Source organism: Crotalus tigris, unplaced genomic scaffold, assembly GCF_016545835.1.
Source record: "Crotalus tigris isolate CLP2741 ecotype Arizona unplaced genomic scaffold, ASM1654583v1 scf7180000017632.1879674, whole genome shotgun sequence".
Lineage (NCBI taxonomy): Eukaryota > Metazoa > Chordata > Lepidosauria > Squamata > Viperidae > Crotalus > Crotalus tigris.
In genome coordinates, this window is record NW_024096526.1 from 431,607 (window position 1) to 453,728 (window position 22,122).

The 22,122-nt window shown below is 39.1% G+C and overlaps 1 protein-coding gene across 1 annotated transcript; it reads right to left on the bottom strand.

Annotated features, from left to right (window-relative positions):
* Nucleotides 1–1,483: 1,483 nt before the first annotated feature.
* On the bottom strand, nucleotides 1,484–18,618 carry GAS2L2 (growth arrest specific 2 like 2). The gene is made up of 6 exons (XM_039334617.1): nucleotides 17,754–18,618; nucleotides 14,784–15,022; nucleotides 13,204–13,311; nucleotides 9,547–9,643; nucleotides 5,507–5,816; nucleotides 1,484–3,586 (listed from the first exon to the last, which is right to left on the bottom strand). Exons 1-6 carry the CDS (start codon nucleotides 18,109–18,111, stop codon nucleotides 1,732–1,734), a joined length of 2,967 nt encoding a protein of 988 aa, XP_039190551.1. The 5' UTR covers nucleotides 18,112–18,618; the 3' UTR covers nucleotides 1,484–1,731.
* Nucleotides 18,619–22,122: the final 3,504 nt, after the last annotated feature.

A 22,122-nucleotide genomic window follows, 5' to 3' on the forward strand; every position in this document is an offset into this window, starting at 1 on the left:
GGTATTCCTTGTTTGTGCGGACCTGTTGCTGGAATGCCGTGGGTAGTACTGGTCCACGGACCTGGGGCTGGGGATCCCTGATATAGATAGCATATAGATCTGCAGGTAGTCCTTGACTAACAACCAGGTGTACAGGTAGTCCTTGACTTATGACCAGTTGTTTAGTGACCATTTGAAGTTACAATGGAGCTACCACCTTTGGGCTACTTAGAACCCAGATTCAAAGTTTTGATGATGAGGCTCCCTCCACAGCCACATGACTAAACTTCAGGCACTTGGGCAACATGGCCACATTGATGGTCATTTGCAGCATGCCACGATCCCATGACCATGTTTTATTACGGTTTTGCTGACAACTGGCACTTACTTCCAACTTTCAGCAAAACTGTGCTCATTGTCACAGTCAAACATCAATACTGGAAATGTTTTATGACATTTCGCATTATGTCATAAATTGTAGTAATAGTAGTAAAGTTGGAAGGGACCTTGGAGGTCATCTAGTCCAACCCCCTGCTCGGGCAGGAAACCCTACGCTATTTCGGACAAATGGCTGTCCAGTCTCTTCTTAAAAACTTCCAGTGTTGGAGCATTTACTGCTTCTGGAGGCAAGCTGTTCCACTGATTAATTGTTCTCACTGTCAGGAAGTTTCTCCTTAGTTCTAGGTTGCTTCTCTCCTTGATTAGTTTCCACCCGTTGATTCTTGTCCTGCCTTCAGGTGCTTTGGAAAATAGCTTAATTCCCTCTTCTTTATGGCAGCCCCTGAGATATTGGAATACTGTATCATGTCCCCCCTTGTCCTTCTCTTCGTTAAACTAGACATACCCAATTCTAGCAACCGTTCCTTATATGTTTTAGCCTCCAGTCCCCTAATCATCTTTGTTGCTCTTCTCTGTACTCTTTATAGAGTCTCAACATCTTTTTTACATAGTGGTGACCAAAACTGGATGCAGTATTCCAAGTGTGGCCTTACCAAGGCATTGAAGAGTGGTATTAATACTTCACGTGATCTTGATTCTATCCCTCTGTTAATGCAGCCTAGCACTGTGTTGGCCTTTTTGGCAGCTGCAGCACACTGCTGGCTCATATTTAAGTGATTGTCTACTGGGACTCCGAGGTCCCTCTCACAGTTACTACTATTGAGCATGGTGCCACCTATGCTGTACTTGTGCATTTGGGTTTTCTTGCCTAAATGTAGAACCTTGCTTTTTTCACCATTGAATTTCATTTTGTTAGTTAGTGCCCAGTGTTCAAGTCTGTTCAGATCCTTCTGTATCTTAAGCCTGTCTTCTGGAGTGTTGGCTATTCCTGCCAGCTTGGTGTCGTCTGCAAATTTGATGAGTTCCCCATCTATCCCTTCATCCAAATCGTTGATGAAGATGTTGAAGAGTACTGGGCCCAGAACAGAGCCCTGGGGCACCCCACTACACACTTCCCTCCATATAGATGCAGTTCCATTGAGGACCACTCGCTGAGTACGTGTATGTGAACCATTGATTTGCTTAATGACAGTAGCATTTTGCTGCAAAAAGGGTCTTAAAATCTCAGTCATTTTACAACCATTAGGACTTAATGAGTGTAATGGGCAGGCTCCATTACAGTCCTAGGTCAAGGGCTACTTATATATCTTTGAAGTGTACCCTTCTCACAGAGATGGAGGTTGCTGGTTGCAAACTCTGGAGAGGGATGGATTTGAGCATATCAAAAGATTACAACTGTATATTCAGGAATAATCACAGCCAAGTTTCTTTGTCATCCAAAGCTCCCATTATCTGTTCCGTCAGAGTCAGTCCCACATGTTCTGTGGAAGACAAGCTGCACTCTGATTTTTTGTTTCTAGTGCTGTCTTGTTTCGCCGTAGTTGGGCCATTCCTAGTCTGACATTTGGCCCTGTGGGTTTTCCCCTGGCCTTGGATGCTGGATGCCTTTCGGGCATATCTGTATGCCAATGGTGTGGGAATCTTTGAAGGCTTCTTCTCAGGCCTGTGGTCTTTGCGTGGACGGATCTTGGGGCGTAGCTTGAGCTTGTAAAAGGATGGCACACGCTCTGGTTTTTTTAGAAATCTCCTTGGTTTACTTTGCACATTCTCTGCAATGATGGAACTTTCTGAAGATTTGGGAGTTTCTTCATTCGGTAATATTTGAGGAGTATCACCATTCTCACTAACTTCTGTCTGTCCTCCATTATTTGCATGGGGTGGCTTGTCCTCCTTTGCTTCAGGCATTGAAGGGGTTTCATGTGGAATTTCTCTTTCCCCAAACCTTACTTTGGCCTGGCTTCCATTCAACAAATACGAATTCATTTGAAAGGAAGAAGAAAGGTCAGTCCCCATGTGCTCCAGATGGAGGGCCATGGAAAGTTCTTGGATTACACTGTCATAATGGAGGCCTGCTGGATGCAACCTTGTGTCTCTGTCTGGCACATATACGCCACTCCGTGGAACGCCTTCACCATAAGTCAAAATCTTCTTGGTTCTCTGCAAAGAGGACAAAGAAGGAATGGATACTTTGAGGAGGTTACAACCTACCATTGTGAAGTTTGTCTCTGGGTCATTGTCCTTTTTAAATTCTTCCAACTGGTTCTGTCCAGGAAGATGGTTGTCATCTGAATCTGCTTCCAACTCCTTGATATTGGACAAAATTTCCTCCTCCAAACTTCTATACAAAGCTTGTTCTTCAGCCAAGTTAATAGGTAGTGGTGTGTAGACACGTTCCTTTTCCACAGAGGGCTCTTTTGTACCTCCAGGGCTCAACTGACAAGAAGTTCTCAGGGTATCTTTTTGGCCCTGCTGTGCCGGACTATCTTTCATTTTTTCTTCTGAGTCCAATTGATGGACTCCAATCCCTAAGTTAGAAGACAATGAATCATAAACTTCCATGCTGGCCATCTTATTTTGTTCCTTTTTAGGACCCATCTTGTTCCTGGGTATTATTTTGCTGTTCAACTGGTGTTGTTCTTTGGCCAAGGCAGGATCAGGATTGCTATTCCTAAACAGTCCTTGATAAACCTCATTCCTTCTAGGAGTTGGAGGCCTGCAGAAAAGTGAGCCAACTTTTTCCGAGGTCCTTAAGCAACTATCCTCTCTTTGAACCTGGCCTGTGTACTTCACTGGGGATGAAGATCGCTGACCTATTGAATCTTTCCTCCAATTATGCACAGGAGTCCCTTTCTGCTGTCCCTGTAAATTTTCCATGGGGACCTTAACAGTCTGTTGGTGGGAGGTTTTAAAGTGCTTATCTGGGCTGGTAGAACATATCTGTGAACAACTGTTCACTGTTCGCTGGACATTTCCTGCTGACTGAAATGCCTCGTTCCTTTGTTTCATTGTTCCCAGTGGTACTGGTTTCTTAATTTCTGTTTTCAGATTCCCTGCCACTGTCTCAATCCTACCAGGTCCTCTTCTAGACCTTGGACCAGAGAAATATTTCAAATCATATGAGTTGTTCTCCATGCTCCCATTTTGCTGAGAAGACAATGAGACATAGAATGTCTCTCTCCCACTCAGAGTAGAAACCGACTGTTTGGATCCAAGCCTCTCTCCTGCACCTGGAAGTCTCTGGGATGGAGTTGCTGGTCGCTCCCCTGCCCTGGAAAAAGAAAAGGTCAACAGCTATGAAACTGGGAATAAGTATTGCATGTGTGTACTGATATTACATACACCATGTTGATGGGAGCAGGAGAGCCAGGCCTCATTGAGTTATGTTTTCAGTAGCTAGGAATGTCTTTGATTAATGTTTCTAGTTCTTTGAAGTAACAGAACTTTCTCCATGTGGAATGTGGATTCTGATAAAAATACTGATTTGTAGGAGATGAGCAGGCTGAACCCAAGGTCAGGGTCAAAGGCATCATCAGTTTATAATCGCTACCCTCCTACAAGAGATCCAAGTCCAGCCCCCTGTGAATTCTGTTGACCCTTATCTAGCGCCAATTTGGCTTGGCCGCTAGTAGATCAGATTCTTGTCTATAGGGTGCATGTAATAAACTTTCAGTGCTTTGAACTGAACTCCTGGTTACATGCACTTGACACAGTTCAAACCGGCCAGAGACAAAGTTTTCACAAGGAGTGCCCTGCTTTTTGTGCACACTGCAGCAGAACACTGGTCTATCAAATCAGTGATGCCAATTGTGTACCCTAAAAAAAGGTTTTGATTACAGTTTTCATCATTCTTTGACAATATGAGACTTTTAGTCCATCAGGAAAGGCTGATATAATTTAACATTTCAGCTGGCAGCAGTACTTCAGATCTTATGCAGAAGACTTCTCCATTACCTGCTGCTGAGATTTCATTCTTCATATCTGCAACTTTTCTAATATAAAAACCTACTTCCCTAAACAGTGGAAGCTCCTTTCTCTGCAAGATGATTTTTTCAGGAGGATTAAAAGAGTAAAGTTATTACAAAAAATCATGATGATTGAGACAGAAAGTCTATTATATAGCCAAACGTTTGGATGCATCAAGGCTAACCTATCATAGAGTTATGGTGAAAATAAAGAAAAAGTGTCTTGTCAACTATCCCATTACTCCAGTCATTTCAAGTCCCAAATTTTAGAAATTTTGCTCAGAATTTTTAAAAAAACATTATGTGGCTATCTTCTGTTACCTTTTTTTTTTTATTGAAAATTTTTAAGTTTTACAAAAAAATTCCCTTCCCCAAACCCTCCCAACCCTCCCCCAACCTTCCCAGAGCTGAATACAGGCTTAATTAAAAAAAAATTAAAAAAATCTTAAGACACATATAAACCATAAGCAAATCTAAATACATTAATTAAACAAATTATAAAATAGTTAGCAACAATATATAAAAAAAATACAAGAAGAAAGAAAAAAAGAAACAGAAAAAAAAATCAAGTAAAAAAATAAAATAAAAAAAATAAAAAAATGTCTATGAAATATCTTAAATTTTAAATATAAATTATTCAAAAACTAAATAATATTTTTTTATATCCAATTTATATTGTATAAAATCTATCCATTTTTTCCATACGAGGAGGTACTTCTCTTGCGGTTGATCTTTCAAGAAAGCCGAAATCTTTGCCATTTCCGCCAAATAAGAAACTTTAAAAAACCACTCTTGCAAAGTAGGCAAAGATTCCTTCTTCCAACATTGCCCTACTAACAACCTGGCCGCTGTAATTAAATTTAACATCAATATAGTCTCTTTACTATCACAATCAGAAACAATACCTAACAAAAGCAATTGTGGGGTAAATTTTATCCTTCTTCTAAAAATTCTTTGAATATTCCACCATATCTTAATCCAAAAAGCTTTTATATTTTTACATGACCACCAGATATGATAATAAGTAGCATCCAAACATCCACATCTCCAACATTTATATAGCCAAACGTTTGGATGCATCAAGGCTAACCTATCATAGAGTTATGGTGAAAATAAAGAAAAAGTGTCTTGTCAACTATCCCATTACTCCAGTCATTTCAAGTCCCAAATTTTAGAAATTTTGCTCAGAATTTTTAAAAAAACATTATGTGGCTATCTTCTGTTACCTTATTGAAGGGGCTTTCCTGGGCTCTGAATGATCCTGGGACATCTGTTGGCCTTCGTTTTTCTTGCTGCGACTGCTGCCACCATTATCTGAGGATGCTTGAGCCTTCTTCCACCCAGAACCTAAACCGTGGGGCAGATAAGACCTCCACTCCACTGGGGGCAGTGGACTTTGGCATCTGCTCACAATTAAGGCAGGCTGGGGCTTATTACAGCTGTCTTTCCTGGGTGTTAAACGGGCTGTGATCTCATGCTGAACCTGGGTAGCCTGCATCTTCTGAGGACTGGCCTTCTTCAAGATCTGCTTGTGAGCTGCAGAAAAAGCAGTAACAACAAAGTGTTGTAGCATATAAAAGCCTGGAGCCCTCTAGAACTTTGGGCACTACAATTTCTGGGATTCTAGGGTCTTGTGTCAGATCAAGGGATTAATTAATCCAAATATCTATTCTCTGCTGTTGCCAGTTTCCAGGAACCTGGTGGCACATAATCCCATTTTAATTCTACAAAGATTCTATTATCAAAACAATGGGTAGGAAACATGACTAGTGGTGACCATTCTTGATTTCAATGCAAGATTTTTTGTTGAAGAATGGAGGCGATTCAGGCTGGAAAGCAAGAGAGAAGCCATTTGAATTCTTGCTCTGGTTGCATTTTAACCCATTGAATCAATGTGTTGGATAACAAGGCTTATACTGATTTAGACAATGGATTTGTACAGATTAAGCATTGTGCAAATGTAGCCTGTACATGTTTTGAAAGGAAGCTATTTAAAGTAAAAGGGATCAGGATGGAAATTTTAAGAGATTTGCAATGCAGCACTGCTGGGTGGGAGGGGATAGGGGTCTAAGGTAGCTCATTTTGTGGGCTGCCACAAAGAAGAGGGAGTCAAGCTATTTTCCAAAGCGCCTGAAGGCAGGACAAGAAGCAACAGATGGAAACTAATCAAGGAGAGAAGCAACCTAGAACTAAGGAGAAACTTCCTGACAGTTAGAACAATTCACCAGTGGAACAACCTGCCTCCAGAAGAGGTGAATGCTCCAACACTGAAAGTTTTTAAGAGACTGGACAGCCATTTGTCTGAAATGGTATAGGGTTTCCTGCCTGAGCAGAGGGTTGGACTAAATGACCTCCAAGGTCCCTTCCAACTTTATTATTATTGTTATTGTTGTTATTGTTATTATTGTTATTTGTATTCAAAGTACAAATCAGATCCGGACTGTGAGAATCTGGGTAACCACTAGATAGCAAAAGGGTTTTCTGTATCTCTGCTGCCATCTAGTGGTTATGACATTATCTGCAGTACAAATACTGTACTGTACTGTAACCTAATTCAAATAATCATTGAATTAAAGAGCTGAGGATTATTGTTACACAGGTATACAGGTATAAGAGTAAGATATTATTTTGTTATATAATTCTAATGTTATTTTAATTGTTAATTGGTATTTTATATGATATTTCTGTGTTTTTGTTTTAACTTAGAGTGAGGTTACTTTATTATATATTTGCATCAGTACTGAACAACATAGGAGGCTATTTTTTTATTATCACTTTTTAACCTTCCCATCTTTTTAACTCTCCCCCATTCTGTTTTTCTGATATTTTGCATTTTATCTTTCTTTGACACTTAATAAACTTGATTTTTTAAAAAAGCTGAACATTCACCCACTTTAGTTTCATTCCAAAGAATCGCTTTTATTTTTAATCCTGTTCATTCTTCTCCTAATTTCCCTTTTTATTCCTTTCCAAAACATGTTTTTTTTTTCAAAAAAAATTCATAAAAAGTACTCTTTTAATCTTATTTAATCCATTTCTTGCTCTCTTTGAATACATTCTTTGGAATTATATTTTTCTCTAGATACATTATATCTTTCTCTCATCTTCACTGTCTGCAGAATCCATTCTCTTATAAGCCCTCAGCTTATAACCACAACTGCAACCAGAATTTCCATTGCAAAGTAAAATATGTTAAATGAGTTGCACCCAATTTTTTTTTTGCCACAGTTATTAAGCAAATCATTGCAAATGTTTCTGTTAAGTGCATCGTGAGGTCATTAAGCAGATCCAACTTCCCCCATTGACTTCGCTTGTCAGAAGCTGTCTGGAAAGGTCGCAAATTGTGATCATGTGACCCTGGGATGGTACCATTGTTGTAAATAGATGCCACTTGCCAAGTGCCCAAGTTTTGATCACATGACTGTTGGGGATGTTGTAATGGTTGTAAGTGTAAGGACTAGTCATAAGTCATTTTTTCAGTGCCATTGTAACTTTGAATAGCTGCTAAATAAATGGCTGTAAATTGAGGATTATCTGTATGTATTTTTTTCTCATCTGCACCTTTCTTCACTTCATCATTCCAGTTCCACCAAGCATCTTTTTCCATACAATTAACTATTCATGTTTCAATTATTTTCACTCGGTTCAAAACAGCTTCTGCTTTCTTTTTCTATACATTCCGTTTCCATTCATTCTCCTGGGAAGTTAATCTATCTTCTAATACTGTACATTCTCATAGTTTCATACTTCCAGCAGACCTTCTAATTTCATTCAAGTGTCTTTGAACTGTTTTTCTTTTCTTCCATAATCATTTTTTTCTTGAGATTCAATTTTTACACCAATCAAATAATGGACACTCTAATTCAAAATTTCTCATGACTTTATATCCTTCACCGATTCTCTTAACCTTTACTAAGAGACTTTGCTTCAATCCCCAATTTGAAAGCCCCTGTTTCTAAGCAGGCATTCACCAGTCACGATTCTCATTCATTCTTGGGTCTTCCAAAGGCCCAATCAATTTTTCTATACTATTTTCTCCCATGTCAACTAATAGATTGTTTTTCCCCTTGGGATTGCATTACATGCATTCAGAATGTTGGACAGCTTTTCTCCAGACTCATCACAATATTAATTTAAAAATTCCTATTTTCATGCAATTGCACAGCAATCTAAATGATCACGATCGTATGCTTTCTGACATATAACTTAGCCTTTTCTTTCTCAATAAATCTCATTTTCAGTCACTGCCTATATTCAACTCCATGAGATCATACATTGTCCAGAATGGCTTCTAATTTCATAGAGCCACAACACACCTTGCCATTCTTTCATTTCATTCAGGCTTTTTACCATTTATTCCTTTTACATTCCAAATTACGTTGTATGTCAAAAATCAGATGGGCCCTTAGATATCGATCTCCGGAGCTCACCATGATGTTGGTCAATTGAGGTTTCCCCATCAGGCTTTTAGTATAATTGAAAAGGCATGAACTAGGTCACCAGCCTTAACTATGTCTGTGCCACATGCCGCATTCCCTGCTAATGTTAAGGAAATCACTGGTCAGTTTGGCCATATTTAGCAGCCTCAACTTACAGCTGGTAGCTTAGCAACCATTTCAATTTCCAGCAATCTTACTTGGGGGGTTCTTATGACCCAGATTCCAAGTTCCAACTGTTAGGGCCCCTTGCAGTCACATGAGTGTACTTCAGGCACCCAGCAACTAGGCCCATGTATGGCCATTCGTGGCATCCTGTGGTTATGTGGTTGTATTTTATGAAGTTCTGCTGAAAGCCAACACTCCAGTTTTTGGCAAAACGGTGCCCATAGCAAACCATTGGTTCCTTTAACAACTGTGGAGTTCACTTAACGACCATAGATTTACCTCAAAAAATTCATAAAATTGAATCAGTCAAGTTTTATAATTGCCAGGAATTACAGCCATAATGGACAGGCTCCATTACAGCAGTAACTCAAGGACTATCTATATGCCACAACTGCAACCAAGCAGGCTCACATTATTCTATGCAAGTAGGCTCTCTAAATCCAGAGATTGTTTTGCCCCACACCAATTAGGAGATATATGCAGTACATGGATGCACCTTTAAAATAGAGAAATGTCGTAAGAGGAGGCATCCTATCTTGTTAGCAGAGCAGAGATACTTGTGCATTTTTGGCTCAAAAAAATGACTCAGATATGATTGATTGATGCCATTCTTGGAGTCTAAACTTAGAAACTTTACACTTGAGGAATAGAAATGGACTCACAGAGTGAAGTACACCGGCATGGGTCATGCTTATCCAGATAGTGTTCCAGGGTGTCCCAGCCACCACCTACTCGGACCATTACATGATTCCGCAGGATCTAGACCAATCAAAAACACATGTGAGCAAAAATCACCCTTCCATGATATCAGACGCCATCTTAGCCATCCTCAGCTTTTTTGAAGAGTGCGCAGCCACCTATTTTGTTCTTTAAAACAAAGACTCATGGTCTTGGATTGGGACTTGCCTTTGCACATTCTCCCTGGAAGCCCTGATTTTCTGCTTTCCATTATCCAGCTAATCAACTAAGCAAACAGCTGAATCCTTTCGTTAATAACAAGAATCAATTGATTTAACAGGATTACTAGAGGGAGTGGGAATAGACTTGAACCCCAGCCCCCTCCCCAATGAATTAATTGAAAGGATAGGTTGACATCACAATCCCTTGGTGGAAGTTCTGCCTCCATGGTTGGGAAAGGAGCTTCCATATTTGAGCTGCAAACATCCAGGTGATCATTAGATGGCATAGTGGGTTAGAAATTTCAAATCATCTTTGCTGCCATTTAACTGCACATACTAATCCATGGTAGAATGTAGCATTGAGCAGATCCAAAGTAGCATGCTCAGAGACTTGTGTGCAAGTGTATATCCTATCCAGTCACATTCTTTGAATCCACAGTAGGATAATTTTCAAAGAACTTCAAATGTGGGAACTATGCTATATATGTCAGCTGCACCACATACTACTAAAACTCTTGTGTCTGTAACTTTTAACAGGGAGAAATGGTGCGCTCTAGGGCAAAAGTTTTTCAACCAAGATATCTCAAATGGGCTAACTTATAGAATGCACCCAAAATCTGGGACCCATGGCTCCTGTTGAATTGAAATTTGGCAAATTTTATAAAACATTTTATGACATAAAAATATCATAAAGCATTTTATGACATATTGGAAAAATGTCTTAAAACATTTCCTGTGATCAACGCCTGATGTTTGACTGTGCTATACAGGTAGTCCTCAACTTACAACAGTTCATTTAGCAACTATTTGAAGTTACAACAGCCTCAGAAAAAAATGATTTATAAGCTGTATTTATACTTATGTGATGGTGGTCACATGATCACAATTCTGGGACTTGGCAACTGGCTTGCATTTATGATTGACTGCAGTCAAATGATTGCAATTTGCACCTTTTTTGTCAATTTCTGGCAAAAAAAAAAAAAACTCTGTTGGGGAAAGTAGATTTGCTTAAAGACGACATGAGTGATTTAATGACCATGATGATTTGTTTAACAACCACTGCAAAAATTGAGTGCAACTCAATGTATGACTGCAACAACCTAGGACTAGAAATTCCAGCTCCAATTTTGGTCATAAGACAAGGACAGCCTGTACAGTTCAACATTGCAAGGCAGATATATCTCTGGATGTCACCCTCATTTTAAATAATTTTTCAAGTACATTAGAAACTCTGACTTTTGAAGGCTCTGAGAAATCTGGTAAAGAAATATCTTTGAAATGATGAGCCAAGGGGTCAATGGTTGTCTAGTGTGGCTTTAAAAGTGGGATAAATTCATCTACTTGCTACATTTGTAATAAAACTCTCAGGCTCAGAAGTAAATTTATCTCTGAATACCAGTAACCAAAGGAAGATTTTCTTGATCCTGCCCTGTTTCCTAAAGATGTTTAATTGAGTGCTATGAAAACACGATGCTGAGCTAGTTGATCCTTTGAACTCTGCCAATATGACTGGAACTCTTTTATGTGGAAATGTGATTTATACATGATGTCAAACTTGAAGTGTGCATGTGAGGTTGCCATCATTATCACTTCTCAGCTTGCCAATACACTGGGGGGGGGGGGAGAGAGAAGGGAATGGAATGCAAGTTCCCAATAAGAAGTCAGCCCATGTGAACCAAGGACGTTTCAGCAGGTGTTTGCAAACCCACAAAGACACTTTCTCATAACAATAATTTGGCACTCGATCGGACCACGTGATCTGCACTAATAGGGGGAGGGAGAAATCTATATTTTAATTATAGTGGTTTGTGCGGGAATTAACCACAGCTGTTTTTGCTTCATTTGTGCCGAAATGAGGTACTCAATAAAGTTTTGCATTAAGAGACCGGATTGCCTCTATGGTGCTTGCTTGCTTGCTTGGGTTCGTTAGTTGGAAGCATGACACATGAATTAATACATTTACTAACTTATTAAGAGTAGTACAGTTGAACTTCTAAAACATAATTACCTTTCAAGACTACTTTTTTGTTCAGTGATGCTGCAAAGAATAAGGGTGAGAGGAACACACTATATAATAGAAGTAGAGGGGGGAAAGATAGTTGTAATGAATGAAGCCAACAGTTAAGAGATAGAGGAAATGCAGAAGGATTGTTATGGAAATAAAAAAAAAATCTGCTTTAGAAGTGGATGAAGAGGGCTAAATAAGGAGATTCCAGCTGAATGAGTGAAAGCAGAGGGCCCCTTTGGAAAAAGGTAGAAAGGGTGAATGTAAAAACAACAGAATAATGGTTTGTTAAGCATGCTGGGAAAGTGCTTGGTATAATTCTGCTGGACAGGTTATGAGAGGTGACAATACGGAAAATTTAGGAAGAGGAGTGGGGTTTTATCCTGCTGTGAGGTTGTGCAGCCCACATTTTTGCTTTGCAGTAAAAAAAGACTGCTGAGTGCATTAAGATGGTGTATGGGAAAAGGAAAACATTTGTGAGAATAAAAGCATGAATGGAGAGATACAGTAGATTTAGCAATATTTCATTTTCTTATTTTGTGCCTTTCATTTCCTTGGCTTATGGTACTAATTTTTATTCTCTTTCGATGATCTACATAATCATTGCATGCTTTGAAAAGAAATCATATGTTCGATGCGGATGTGTATGAGAGCAAGTGAGTCAGGGCTGTCCTCAGACCTTGGTCAAAAAAGTCAAGAGGGCAATTGTGATTGAAGCTGCACCTTTTAAAATGTATCTCGTAGATGGAAGGCAAAGGTTTGACCATCAGTGTCACCATCTTGAATATCTATAGAGATTCTCAGTAATCCAGGTCATGATTGTCACAAAGGCGCTTTTTCCAAAAGGCAATTGGATTTTCTTTGTTTTTTTCCTTGAAGACATTTTGCTTTTCATCCAAGAAGCTTCTTTAATTCTGACTGAAGGATGGGAGGATTTATGTTCCTGTAGTCATCTGATTATTAGCACTCTCTCTGAGAGTCATTGAGGCCACTTGGGGATTTATTGGTGCCTTCAGGATCACCTGAATCAGAGTGCAAATGAGTGTGGAATGTTCTTGGAATAGATGAAAGTTCCATTCAGTCAGAATTGAAGAAACTTCTTGGATGAGAAACGAAACACCTGCAAGGAAAAACAAAGAGAGTCCAGCTGCCTTTTGAAAAAGCATCTTGGTCACCATCCTGACTTTTTTTGACCTTACCCTGTGAACACCCCTATATTGAAGGATACGTTTAGGTTGCTTTCATTTTGTATATGCAAGTGTTTTTTTCTCAGCACAATGGACAGGCCGGACTCTCAGGAGTTGTTTGTTCATTAAAGGAGGTTGCTATTGGCAGATCTTTACTCCGAGGAGCTCAACAAGTGAAGTTCCGTAGAATTCTTGCTTCCTGAAAGGTAATGTTTAAGCTTGGCTCACCCTAACAAAGATGAGAGTGTTGGAATCACCGATGCGATACTTTCCCTCTGAGACTTTGACCATGGAGAACTGAACTGGACAGGTGCATCGGCTAACAAGGTGCTGGACCTTCAAGGAAAACCAAAGAAAAAAATCATAAAGATCTTAGTAATGAAAGGCATCAAGTAAACTTGCCTTGAAGCTGAAAACCCCCACCAGAAGTATAATTTTAAAGAAAAAAGGACTTTTTGTGATGTTTAGATAATTATCCACTGAGCTCTGTTACTCAGTTAAATCAACTGATGAATGTACAGGTAGTCCTCATTTAGCAATCACAGTTGGGACCAGCAACTCAATTGTTAAGTGGAACATTATGATTTTAGGATCTTTTCTTTGCTTTAAAGATCTGCAAGGGTGATCCAAGGACTGGTTGCAAAATTTATTTTTTCATTACTGTCAAAAATGGTGAACGGTTGCTAAATGAGTCAGGGACTAAATGAAGACTACCTGTATATAGTCTTCTTACTTGGCACACAGCTCAGGGCAATACACATCATGAATAACAATAAGAATCAATAAAACTATGTTATTAAACTAAATATAAAAAACATCCGCAAATGCCTAAGTGCTGGGAGTAAAAAACCTCATCTAGCAGCTTGTGCTCATTCAGATGTAATGCCAGAAGGAAAAAATGGGTCCTTAATGCATCTCAAAAGCAGAGTGGGAGACAAGCAGAGTTAAGAGTCACTTATTTGAAATGGCTAGTATAGAAATGTGACGAATGAATGAATGAATGAATGAATCTGAATCCAAATGCTATCAGACAACATCACCTAAGCATGTAAGCATGCGGGAGCTTTCTGGATGGGAAGTTACTTCTGGAGATGGACAGTTCTCAACTTATGACTGTTGTGACATACAGTAGAAATCCCAGGCTTTATTGTGGTCATAAGTTGACGTCTATCTATACAAATACAGCCTTGGTGTCGTTAGATTGCCAAAGTTTAACTGAGAAAGGGCAATTATGTCTGTATTATTGAAACCAAAATAAGTCAAATGTGTTGCAGAATATTTAAAATAATCGAGCAAATAATATAATGGATTTGCATGGAAACTTTCACAGTTGATCCAAATATTTTAACTGATTAATAATAATTTATTACAATTATATGCCAACTGATTTCCAGTAATTCTTTGTGGTCTCTCATTCACCAGCCAATCAGGTCTGTCTCTGCATAAGGAATAGCCAAGGCCATCTAGATGCTCTCTCCTGTTGCATGGCCTTTTAAATAGGGAGCTTGTCACTAGCCCTCATTTGAAAATATCAGATGGATCCATGCCTTCTATGGGAGGCAGTAAAAGAATCAGAATAACTAAGAGTTATTACTAGACACCTCCACAAATTCCAGTTTCGTAGATTGAGGATGAGAGATTTAAAAACTATGAATCAAAAGGATACTGACACTGGAGCCAGTATGGGGAAAGTCTTTAGTGGAACTAATAAACCTTCTGTTCCTGATCTTCTGGAGTTAGCCTTAAGTTTAAACATCCTGACTTTTCACATGTAATTCGTGTCTAGCCATTCTTAAAGACTCTCGTACCATCTGGTCCAGTTTCTTGAAGTTAGGAGGTTCTCTCTTGGGCCGGGGAAGAAGTGTTTCATCCGGTGGCAGGTTCATGTCCTCACGCATCTCATCCTCAATGTCTTCCTCCATTTGGATGAGGATAGGAGCGCTCATGCCAAAACGAGAAGCCCGCCGGGCTACCTCCAGAAGACACAAGACAAAGTTCTTCTCGTTCTTGCGCAAGACCAGGTCCTCCGTCTCAAACATCAGGACATCTAAAAGACAACAGAGAGGCTGAACGCAGTGAGGAGAAGAAAGAGGGAGAATCGCTACAAGAGTCAGAGAAAAGATGGAAACCCAGGAAGAGTTGAGTAAGAAACAAAATGACTAACTGGATTTGCTTTGGTTGCAGTGCCTCGGGATCACGTGATCAACATCTGCGACCTTTCCAGCCAACTTACAGCAACCAAAGTCAATGGGGAAAACTGGATTTGCTTAATGACTACAATCTTACGATTTGCTTAACCACAGCAGTGATTTCCTTAACAACCATGGCAAAATAAGATTGTAAAATAAAGCACAACTCACTTAACACAGCCTTGCTTAGCAATGGAAATCCTGGTCCTGTTGGTGGTCATAAGTCAAGGACTACCTGTATGTTACTGTCCCAAACATCATTTCTACAATCCAATCCCAATGTACTGATTCTTAGAATTATGTATTTATTTATTGTGTATCATATTATAATTATTTGGTTTCACTGAATTGGAGCAAAATACTAATTGTCTAAGTGTATTGTAAAAAAAGCATGGGATGTACTCAAAAGAATGCTCAGGGAGGCATGCCCAGAACTAAAAATAATGTCTTAATAACTTAAATGGTCTGCCTGCAAGCCATTCTTCTACTGAAGAAGAATGTGGCTCCTTGCCATTCTTCTGAATTAAATATTAACAAAATCCACATCATGGCTGCCATCTAACAGGCTGGGGAATGCAGGTGATGCTCTGCATATGGAGCCCCCTTTTTAAAAACAAAACAAAACCTGACACTAATGGCAAGCAGATAAAACAGGCGCTTCTGGAGCTGAACCAAAGAGAAGGTCATACATGATCTGCCCACTTGGAATGCTGTGTTCTGGGTGCTAATGGAGCTTTTCCCCTTCAGCTATTTATCTATATTGATTGGATAATAGCTGCCGTTATCATTTGCAGCCAGCATGTTTTTCCCACTTTTGTGAATCATAGATGTTGCTGCCCAGATCATCTGATGGATACAAAACCCAAGGAGATTATGTATGCATTTATTTATTTATTTATTTGATGTTTTTAAATTGTTTTGCTTTTTTTAAAATTGATTTAACTGCTTTATAGTTTTTTGGGTTGTAAGCTGATCACAGTCTGGTTGAAATAGGTAGCTTTAGAAATTGAATAAATAGATAGATATTTAGATAGATGATAGATAGATAGATAGATAGATAGATAGATAGATAGATAGATAGATAGATAGATAGATGATTGACAGATGATAGACAGATAGATAGATAGACAAACAGACAGACAGATAAATGCTTATGATTCTAGTTGAGATTTATTTGCCTCCTTTGATGGCCAAGAGGTTTTTGACAACACAACAAGTTTTTCTCATGGTAGTTTTCAACCATTTAGTATTATTCACAGATTCTGAATTTGGGGGCTCCACATAACCATGATTGCTACAGCTTTGGCTCCTGTATTGTCCTTCATGAATTGTTCTAAGTGCCGGACAAAGCAGTCCAGCAGAAGAGTGAGCCAATGGAAATGGTGGAAGAGTCAAAGCATCTCCAAATGCATGCCAAACAATGAGAAAATGAGAGAACAATTGCAAAAAAGGTAAGTTGCCTTCCTATTCAGATATATATAATGGAAAGTGAAGATCTCTGGATTCAGCCTTTACATCTTAGAATGCTCCTTTTTTTCTCATTAGTCTTCCTAATGGGAAATGTATGGGACAGAAATAAGAAAGAACAGAGCTTCAGTCACTGGTGGCCAACATCTTGACCTTTTTGACCCTTGTTTCCCCATCGGGATTGAAACTCACTCAATTGTCCACCTGTTTGGTATGAAAAACATTAAAAAATGACTTTTAAAAAAAAACCAAATTAAAACCGCAGTATAGAGTATCTAAGCAACAAAAGAAATCAGCAGTTTCACACCAAAACAATACACATTAAAAATATCTTATTAAAATGAGGGAACAAGATACCAAACATTTCACCCCCCTCTATTTTGTCAGGGGAAAATGCAACAGAGGAAGCAGAGACAGGTGAAACACAATACAAATAAACATTCCACACAATTTAAAAATTGCTCACTTTAAAATTTAGTTGTTCAGGTCTTCTCGTTTCTACCTGCGCTTAAACTATGTGTTAACTGATTTTCTAAATCTCCATTCTTGAAGATTTACATTATATCCCCAATTTAAGGAGAGTTAATTTCTGGTTAAAAGCATCTACAGCTGTCATCCTGAGTTGCAAACACTGCTCTTTCTGATGGAACAAATAATTTAATAGTAAACCGACAATGGAAGTGGATCATGGGGGTGAAAGGCCAAAGAAGGGAATTAGACTGTAAGGATATTATTTCTCTTTTCATTAATTTGAGTATGAGTGTAACCAAATTTCCAGAAGAAATCTGAGGACAGAGGAACACTAGGACAGAGGAATTCAGTCATCTTCTGCTTTTTTTTTCTTACAGAGTTCATGAGTGTATACTGTGTGTACAGTATAGTCTTTTAAAGTATCATGCAAAGCACTGTTCTAAATAAGTTTACTTTGGATTTTAGAAAGATATGGTTAACAATTGAACAGATGATCCACAAATCGATAGAAAAAACAAAACACAAGGAATGAAAAAGGAAAGTTAAGAAAGGAAAGCAAAAGAGTATTCACATTTTAATCATTCAAACAATTCGCTTTTAGCAATTTTTTTCTTACAGCATTGCACAGTATATCGATTCAAATCTGTGTACCTTTAATATCCATCTCTTTTCGGCACCACTGAATAAAGTTGGACACATTGTCTCGAGCTTGGAACGTGCCTGGCTGAGCAAAATCATTACAGGTTACACCATATATGGGAAGTTGGAGTTTTTTGCCCAAACTTGGATATTCCTGGCTGAGGTCTCTGGCCACCTGGGTGATGTTGTTAGCGTGATGACAAAGAAGGACACCTGTTTCCAGGACATCCAGAAAAGATCTCACATCAATGTCGACATCATAGAGTTCCTTAAGCCATTCTGCCAGGTCCTCCTTCATGGCATACAAGTATTGTTCGCTTGTTTTGTAGGGGCGGATGCTTCGCACGCTGGCATCCTGAATCCCAGACATTTTCCTGGCAGAATCCCTGATGGAGCTTTGCCTGTAATCCGCTGAGCTGTTTTTAGAGTTTTAGCTGTTTTCTTCTTGTTCAACCCATCATTAGAAATATGTCCAACCACTTATAGCATTAAGAACCCACCTCACTGATCTTTTTAAAGACAAGGTTTACATACCCATCTCCCACTCCCATGGGATTTCACAGAGTCAGGAAAGACCCAGGTAGATGGATTCTTATGCTCTTCTGAGAGATTTTCTCAAAATGATCTCTATCTCAGCATTTTGGTGTCTTCATGCTATCAGCTACTTTAGAAGGAGGATACATGCTTGAACCCTTGCTTTCCTCTTAAACCAGAAGTCTCAGCTATTCTTCTATTTTAAAAACATAAGGGGTTTTTCAGAATTTTGGAAGCAGGATTCAGAAAAAGAAGACTCTCCTAGCATGCTCTGATCAGTGTTTTGCTGTGTTTCCACTTTGAAGTTCTCTTTTCTTCTCCTTGGTGACAGCAGCTCTCTACAAAACACTCCCTGTTAACCCTGATAGATCAAATGTCGCTTTGCTTCAGCTGGAACAAACATTCTCTATGAATGTGGGGAGGAGGGGGAACCTGACGCTTGGAAACATAGTAAAAGGAGTTATCAGTTGATTGGTATTTTTGCTTTCTGACTGATTCATAAGGGACAGGCACACATTTACACCTCAACTGACCCAGCATTATTGTGTTTGCGAAAAATATTACAGGTGACATCTATTGTTTTCTTCTTGACATTTTCCAAACAATGGTATACTTGGAAGAGTGGCAAACATCTAAAACCTGCTCGGTTTCCAACATACATCTCATTTGTAGGAAAGGAATGGGAAAAGTTTTGTATCCAAATGAATGCCAGCAAGCCAGAGCAAAAGAGTCAGGAAAATTATGGATGAGATTCGATGTAGCATGCAATGAACTGCAGAGGGAGGCAAAAAAAAAGAACTGGGCGTTCTTTTTGCCATTTTTGCCAGGCTCCCACAATTAGCTATGTAAGTGGGGGGGGGTGCTACATGTGGCTTGTGGAATGTCTCTTGCAATAGATATGTTGAATGATGAGTAATTAATTAAATTTTTATGCTCTCCCATAAAATGGAAATACATAGTTTGAGGATGCTTTCACTTCTGAAATTGAGCACCTTTTCTCAACTATATTTGTTGTGTTGACCATGCCCCTTCCTTGAATAAAATGGCTTTAAAAACAGAATGCTGTATGTGACAATAACTCACACAAAACTGTTCATGTGCCTGGTCTGGAAACATCAATTATTATCAAATGTAGCAGCCGAGTCGGTCTCTGGAAGAATTCAAAGACTTCTTGGAGTGATCTCAAAGCCTGAAGCCAGTTGGAAGGATGCAGAGGAGATGGCTGTGGTCTATCTTGCTGCATGAGTTTGATCCCGTGAATCTTGAGGAAATGGACAGGATCTTCTTCTATATCAGCTCAGTCACTTGCAGTCAGGACCTCTGCCCCTTCTGGTTGGTGAAATCCTGCAGGGAAGTGAAGGATGAGCTGGTTCATTGGGTGGTAAATGTGTCCTTGGGAGAGGAAGTGAAACTATCACTTGACCGAGTAATATTTGGGGGAAGGTTGTGGAGAAAGTGGTTGGGCTGCTATTGCAAAAGGCCCTGGAGAAAACAGACAATCTGGAGTCATTTCAGACTTCCATTTCAAGCATTATGATGCTTATTGGTGATCTCTAGTGGGACCAGGATAGGAATAGTGTGACAGTCTTGTTGTCCCTTGGTCCTTCAGCCATTTTCAATACCTTTGATCATGGTACCCTTCTGAGTTGTCTTCAAGGATTAGAGTGAGGTCAATTGCATACTGGTTCTCCTTCCTGATAGAACAATTTTGGAGGGGAACATTGAACCCTAGGCCTATTAATGGGAGGGAGGTAGTGCAGGGCTTGAGGTTCTCCCCATTCATATTCAATATCTTACACAAAACTGCTGGTTGTAGCATTGTCAGCAGCATGGGGTGAGGTTTCCTCAGTATACTGATGATACTTAACTGTACATCTTAATCCCTGGGAAAGAAGTGATGCTGTCAAAGTGCTATTAAGGTGCTTGGAGGCTTTCCAGATTTGGATGCAGATGAACAGACTGAGGCAAATCCAGCAAGATTCAACCCAATGAGATTCCATTGTTAACTCTGAATGGGCAATCTTCCTGCAGGTAGAGCTGATTCATAATCTGGGGAACTTCCTGGACTCACAAGTTTGTTTAAGAGCAGGGGGCAGCTGTGGCTAAGATAATATTTGTTCCAACATGTTCCAATTGTAAGCTTTCCCAGAACAGCAAGTATTACTCACTGTCAATCATGCCTTAGTCACTTCTCAAGTGGATCATTGCAATATGCAGTACATGAAGCTTTTCTTAAAGAGTATTTGGAAGTTACAGAATGCAAGTAGTGATGGACACACCTCAAGGTACCAACATAACACCTCTGCTCAGAGTTGGCTTCTGGGGACAATTCAAGATGCTGATTGCTACTTTTAAAGTCCTTCATATCTCAGAGCCTACAGTTTGAAATACTACCTTCCCCCAGCAGCATCTGTCTACCTGATAAAGTCCAGTAGGATAGGCTCACTAGATATTCCCTCAGTTAGAAAGTGTAAATTTCAAGGGCCACATAAGTATGCTTTCAGCCACCAATAGAGCTCCTCTGAAAACTGGTTACTTCTTTCCCTTCTGACTTTTTAGGAAGCTGATGAAAACCTTGTTCCACCAAGCCTCAACAATTGAGGTAATTATCTTCTGGTGAGATTAGCTTTGTTTTCATTATCATTAATATTTTTATTAGTGATTCCCATATTTTAGTGGCTGTTTTTTAAACTGATCATATGTTTTCCTAATTACAGTTACATATTGGGGAGCTGTCCTTGGCAGGAATAGCATAATTTATAGGCCTTGCAAATAAATAAAAATAAAAAAATTTGTGGAAAGCGTCATTCTAGTTAGAAATGTGTATCCCAGTGACGTAAGCTATTTATTTCCTATAAAGCTCTCTATGGCTTAGATCCAACATTTCCTTCTCTGTGATCTTTTGCTCCACCCACAACACACACACACACACACACACACACACTACTCAAGGCAGTTTATCTTGAGCTGAGACTTCTCTTTAAATGTTACTCTGGAACACTGGAATATACTTTCTACTGAATTGAGAAGACCTACTGTAGCTCTTTTTCATTCTTTTTTCATTCTTTAAAAAGGGTCTTAAAAGATATCTTTTGAAATGAGCTTTTAACAATATATTGTTTTAGAAATTCTTTTAGAAATTTTTAGAAATTTTAATATTTTTATTTTAAATCTTATTTTTATATATACAGTATCACTGGGAGACCAGATTAGTCCACTGTGTAACAAGTTCAAGAAGTAAAACATGCAAGTTATCAGTATTCTAAGGAGATGGTAAGGAAGGTTATTGAATGGCAGAGCTAAAAAAAAAATCTACCTGAGGTTTCCTCCCAAATCTGCTTCACCACAAAGAACCATAATTCAAGAATAAATTGCATGCAAAGTTCTCAAAGTTGCACTCTAATTAATTCAAGAATCCTCTGTAGAAATCTTTGTTTATTGTCGGTATTAGAGAGATGCTGTCAATTGGAGTTATCAGTTAGATGAACTTATATATCCATCAGGAGTTGTCTTTCAACTTGGCACCAAAAATCCCAGCTTCAAGTTGGCACCTCCAGTTAATAGATCTGAACAATCTGCATGTTTTATCTGAGCTGTCACCCAGGTAATTTAAATTAACATTTGCAGAGGGCACAGTTCTTGGACTACTACAACCAAATGTAATCAGCACAGCACACAAGCCAACTAAAGCCCTTCAAAACATCCTAAGCAAACCAAAACACCCAGCAACTCCAGAAGAAAAAACAGGAGTCATCTACAACGTACAATGTAAGAACTTAAACAACCACTATGTAGGACAAACATGCAGAAGACTGGCAGAACGCATCCATAAACAGCAACTGGCAGT

Excerpts from the sequence above, each read along its gene's own strand:
- GAS2L2 (XM_039334617.1), bottom strand. The coding sequence starts at position 18,111 with ATGTCTGGGATTCAGGATGCCAGCGTGCGAAGCATCCGCCCCTACAAA. Across the intron at positions 15,023-17,753 it reads AAAAGAGATGGATATTAAAG|ATGTCCTGATGTTTGAGACG; the intron begins GTACACAGATTT and ends GTTGTCTTTTAG. Across the intron at positions 5,817-9,546 it reads ATGCCGGTGTACTTCACTCT|CTCACAAGCAGATCTTGAAG; the intron begins GTGAGTCCATTT and ends CTTTTTCTGCAG.